This window comes from Phaseolus vulgaris, chromosome 4 (assembly GCF_000499845.2).
Source record: "Phaseolus vulgaris cultivar G19833 chromosome 4, P. vulgaris v2.0, whole genome shotgun sequence".
Lineage (NCBI taxonomy): Eukaryota > Viridiplantae > Streptophyta > Magnoliopsida > Fabales > Fabaceae > Phaseolus > Phaseolus vulgaris.
The window spans coordinates 18,808,231-18,813,233 of NC_023756.2; the positions used below are offsets into that span (position 1 = coordinate 18,808,231).

The 5,003-nt window shown below is 50.1% G+C and overlaps 1 protein-coding gene across 1 annotated transcript in view; it reads left to right on the plus strand.

Moving 5' to 3' along the window:
• The first annotated feature begins 2,635 nt into the window (after positions 1-2,635).
• Positions 2,636-5,003, plus strand: part of LOC137838417 (uncharacterized) — a 13,676-nt gene continuing 11,308 nt past the window's right edge. Inside the window, exon 1 of the mRNA XM_068647663.1 lies at positions 2,636-3,243. Coding sequence (XP_068503764.1) covers positions 2,636-3,243 — 608 coding nt within the window. The remainder of the gene's footprint in view (positions 3,244-5,003) is intronic.

Consider the following 5,003-nt stretch of genomic DNA (forward strand, 5'->3'; position numbering starts at 1 on the left):
GTGACCGCTGGTTTAGGTATGCTGGAGATCGGAGCACGCCAACTTAATACCTGGCGACTACACGAGCCCCCCAACTTCCTTCCCTTCTGCCAGCCAGGTGTCCCATCCAACACGCCTATACAATAGCTTGATGCCACGTCATCACTTCCGACTACCAGGGCGGTACACAAGCCCCCCAATCTTAAGCGAAGACTTGTCCCAGCGAAAAGACTAAAGGAGTCACGTCACTACCGATCTACGTGGCGCGTGCGCAGAATCCCAAGCGCTTGTACTTTCTGCTTTCCTGACGCTCCACCAAACACTCTTCGAATCGCTCGACACGTGGCTTCATCAACGGTCATCTTTAGTTGTCGTTTACGCTTCCAAAAATCATTTGAAAAACCCTTAAACCCATTTCATTTCTACTGTTCCATCACCTCTTTGCCTTCTCTAACGCTCTGAGTTTCTTCTGCAAAAAACCCACAAAGCTCTTCAACCTTCTGATTCCTCAACTTCTTCAGCGTTCGTCTGATCATCAAAAGGTACCGCCTTTACTTCTTCTGTTGAGTTTTCCTGCATTTTAACCGGTTCGCATCATCCATTAACTGCCTGGTGCATACGCTGTGGGTTGTTTCTTCTACTTCTCCCTTCTCGTAACTCAGGGTTTCGTCTCCATTACAACGAACTTTCGTTCGTTCGTTTCTAATCTTTCTTTCACAATCGAGTCTGCCTTTGCAACCTTCGCTCACCTTTCCCTTTCTTTTTCCTTTGCAGTTTCCGCCATGGCTCGTTCAAAGATCACCCTGAATCCTCCTCCCTCGTCACGAAACCCTCCATCTCAAGCTCATAACCCCCCGCGAGCACCTGGTGCTTCCTCCTCCCAGGCTGAGAGGCCTGCAACCTCTCATCCCAACCTTGCTCAGGCAACTCCACCCATCGCCGGAGGTGCCACCATTCCTTCCCCAGACTACAAGGAGCTATACCCATGGGCCACTTCGACTTTGCTGAAGGAAACTTCCTCAGTAAATTCTGCTGGGGCAGTTCTTCGATTGAAGAAAGGGGACGAGCCCCACCTGTCGTTCCACAAGGAGCACGATGACAAGCTGATGGTGCTACCTTGCCCCCCCGACGTGCCAGTTTGCGCAGACGACAAAGGGAACAACGGCGAGTTGTTCTGCTTTGTATACACCACTTTATTCAAGAAGGTGAAACTTAGGTTTCCCTTCACTCGTTTTGAAAGGGAGCTACTAACCGAGCTTGACATCGCCGCCGCCCAGCTCCATCCCAACAGCTGGGCATTCGTGCGGGCGTTTCGAATCATGTGCGCACATCTGGGACTGCCAGCGTCAGTGGACGTTTTCCTTTTCCTTTTTGAAGCTAAGCATCCAGGAGATCGCCTTTGGGTGAGTCTAAACGGGATTGCTGGGAGGTCGATCCTCTCTATCTTCCAGCAATCCTACAAGGATTGGAAAGGCAAATTTGTCCAAGTGCGCCCAAACGACCAGGACGCCTCGCTGCTCGACAGCTTTCCCTTGTACTGGGTAAACAAGGGAAATAAAGAATCCAAAGGAAGCTTCAAGAGGCCAAGAAGCCCTGACAACATGGGCGCTTTGGACAAAGATATGTGCCTCTTCTGGAAGAGCGTGGCAGACGCTAACATCACTTTCCTCACCACTGCGCTTATCTCCTTCGAGTTCTTCGAAGATCAACTCGAGGCTCGCATAGGTTAGTGCTTATCTCAACGCTTAAGTCTTTGCCCTGTGTGGTACCTCTGTTAACTGTTGCTGGGCGTCTTGTTTGTTGTGCACAAGACTTGGGTTTTATTTTCTGCGTCACTTGTTTGCTTCGCTTTCATACTTACTCATGTGTTTATCTTTGTCTCTGAGCTAACCTGTACACCTTCGTATTATGCAGATCTCATGTTGGGCAAAGGAAAATTAGCTGAATTGAGGGCGCTCGCTCGAGCCCTTGGGTTGGCATCGGGCACCCAGACTGTGCCCAACTCGGTGGTGGAGATCGCCGCTGCTCAGGGCAGATCGCCCCCCAAAGGCCCAGCTCCTTCAGAGGCCCTACCCGTCCAACAACGCAAAAAACTTGTCCTTAGGAAGCCAAAGAGGAAAACCCCTCAGGTGGTCCATGAGGACAAAGAAGAAGACGATGAGGCAACTGAAGATGGCCTCATCACCAAAAGAAAAAGGGTGGCGCCTTCTTCACCACCTGCTCCACTTCCTCCTCCAACATCAACACCGCCTCCCCCACCAGCTCCAACTCCAACACCGCCTCCTCCCCCAGCTCCCACATCGCCAGTCCAAGCAGTTCCCTTGGCAGCTGCATTTCCCGTGGTTGAGGCTGCTGAGCCCAACTTCATGGAGAACCCCCGAGCGCCTCCACGCCATATGTATCTGCTGGAGGGGGTCCTCCTTCAACTGCCTCAACTGCGGAAGCTGCACCAGGCGGGGACGAAGGTGCTCACAACTCGCCTATTATCATCACCGAGTCCCCCTCGTCGCCACCACGCCAAGAAGCTCCAACTCTCCAACCAATTCAAGAAGGTGGTGGCGAGAACCAGCAACAGGCTCCCCCAGGGCTTCCACAAGCAAACCTCTCCCTTGCGGTCAAAAGAGTGTGGGAACCCTTCTCAGAAAAACTCAAGATGATGGCAGAGGATTTCCCCTCCATCATATCAAAAGTTGTGGAGAGTTCCAGCAAAAAACTCCAGGACGACATCTTCGCGCTCCAAGAGGAAAATCGCATCATAAGGATTGAGGCGGAGAAGTTGTCCTGCAACCTAATGCTGGCGGAGATCGACCATTCGCGAGTAGAGGATGCTATGAGCACCGAGCTGCGGGTGGCGCGCAAGGAGGCCACCGATCTACGCCATAAGGTGCAGCTCTTAGCTCAAGAGAAGATCGAGCTGGAGAGCAAGCTGGTCCCCTACCGTCTCAAGGTGGCTGACCTGGAAGTGACGATCAAAGCCGATGCAGCCAAGGTAGAAAACCTTGAGAAGAGGTCAGTAGATAGGGAGGTCTTCCTGGGGAAAGTTGAAAAGGAGAGAGACGACACCATGGCCAAACTCGTCGAGGCCAAAGAGGAAAAAGAAGGGATCGCCGCAGAGCTAGTCCAAACGCAGGCGGAGAACAAAAGGTTTACTGAAGACCTTCTTCAAGCTCGGGAGAAGGCTGAAGAACTAAAACAGCAGAACGAGGGGCTCAAGAAGCAAATCGAAGAACTCGAGCTGAGCTCTGCCCAAATCCTCGCTGCTGGGTTTGACGCCGCCCTGGAGCAGTTCGCCTGCCAATACCCTGATCTGGACCTCACCATGGTGTCATTAAACAACGAAGTGGTGGATGGGAAGATCATCCCTTCTGAAGACTAGCTGATTCCCTCCATTCACTTATTCATCTGTTTTCTTTTGCACAACCTTTTTGTAATAACTTTCCTCCTTTGTAGATGTAATTTGAACTAATATACTTATGTTATGACATTTCCTATCTCCTTATATAATCTCTCTGTTAACTTTTGTTTTCCTTGTATAAATCTCTTAGACGAAATAGACTTAGCAACTTCGTGAGCGCAATTGTATACTAACTGCTTCGAACCATCAACTCCCGAACGATAACATTCTAACAACTTGTAACCTTAAGGTAACGAACCTCAGCGCGAAACCACCTTTCAAATAACGAGCTTCAACCCAACTAATAACTTAAAACACAACTTACCTGATCTGCCTTATCAAAACGGGCCTTGGCTTCTGCCACTGCTTGAATTTCTCCTGGTCGCCAAAGAGTCTTGGCGATACCAGCTTCCTCTTGCCTTCACAACTTGGCCATTATTCCCTCATCTGGGGTAGAGGCGCCTTTCGGATCCTTCTCTACTTCCCCTGACCTTCAGAACGGTAAGCCGGATAGCTAAGCGTTCTCTTCGAACCTACCTTAGCTATCCTTTAAACTTCTTCCACCCTCTACACCGTACCTGAACTCGCTCAAGACGAGAAGGATTTTATCTTGCCTGAACTCGCTCGACGGCGAGAAGGTCTTTAACTTGCCTGAACTCGCTCATCGGCGAGAAGGTCTTTAACTCGCCTGAACTCGCTCATCGGCGAGAAGGTCTTTAACTCGTGCCTCTACATTGCCCCAGGGGTTACATCTTCTCTCCCCCAGAAACACTGAGGACTTTTCACTGGTGCCTCTACATTGCCCCAGAGGTTACATCTTCTCCCCTCTGGAAGCACTGAGGACTTTTTATTCTAACTCGCCTGCACTCGCTCGTCGGTGAGGAGGTCTTTATCTCTTTCTCGCCTCAGGACACACGAGGGCGTCAAGGTCTTTAACTGGTGCCTCCGATCGCCTAAAGACGATGAGGACTTTAAACTTTAACTGATGCCGCCAATCGCCGAAAAGCGATGGGGACTTAGAAACTTTTTTAGAAAGCATGCAACATAACTTCAAAACTCGCCTTAAATCACATATAAGCGACAAGGTCTTTCTTCAAAACTTTCGCAATAACGACAAGCATGCAATCTAAAACAACTTTAAACTTCGAAAACTCTTCTTTATTGGGTGGCCTCATTAAAAGCCCTCCTTAGGGAAAAAAGAGTGCCCCCTTCAAACTGTTCTAACAGAAATCTTTGCAAACTCTACATGTTCGTTTTTACTTACAACGCTTTTAACTGTAATATAACTTGAGGTGCGTGGCGTTCCAAGTGCGAGGAATCGCCCCTCCTTCTAGCGTTTCTAAGCGGTAGGCGCCGTTCCCGAGCGCCTCGGTTATCCTGAACGGTCCCGTCCACTTAGGCGACAGCTTGTTCTTCATCTCGTACTGGTGGGCCTTCCTCATCACCAGGTCGCCTTCTCTAAACTGCCTTGGCATCACCTTCGAGTTATACCTTCGTTCAATCCTTCTTTTCACCGCCTCAGCCTTCACTCTCGCCTCCTCCCTGACCTCGTCCAGCAAATCCATATTCAGCCTTCTTTCCTCATTCGAGTCTTCTGCTACAAAGTTCTGGAACCTCGGCGAGCTCTCTT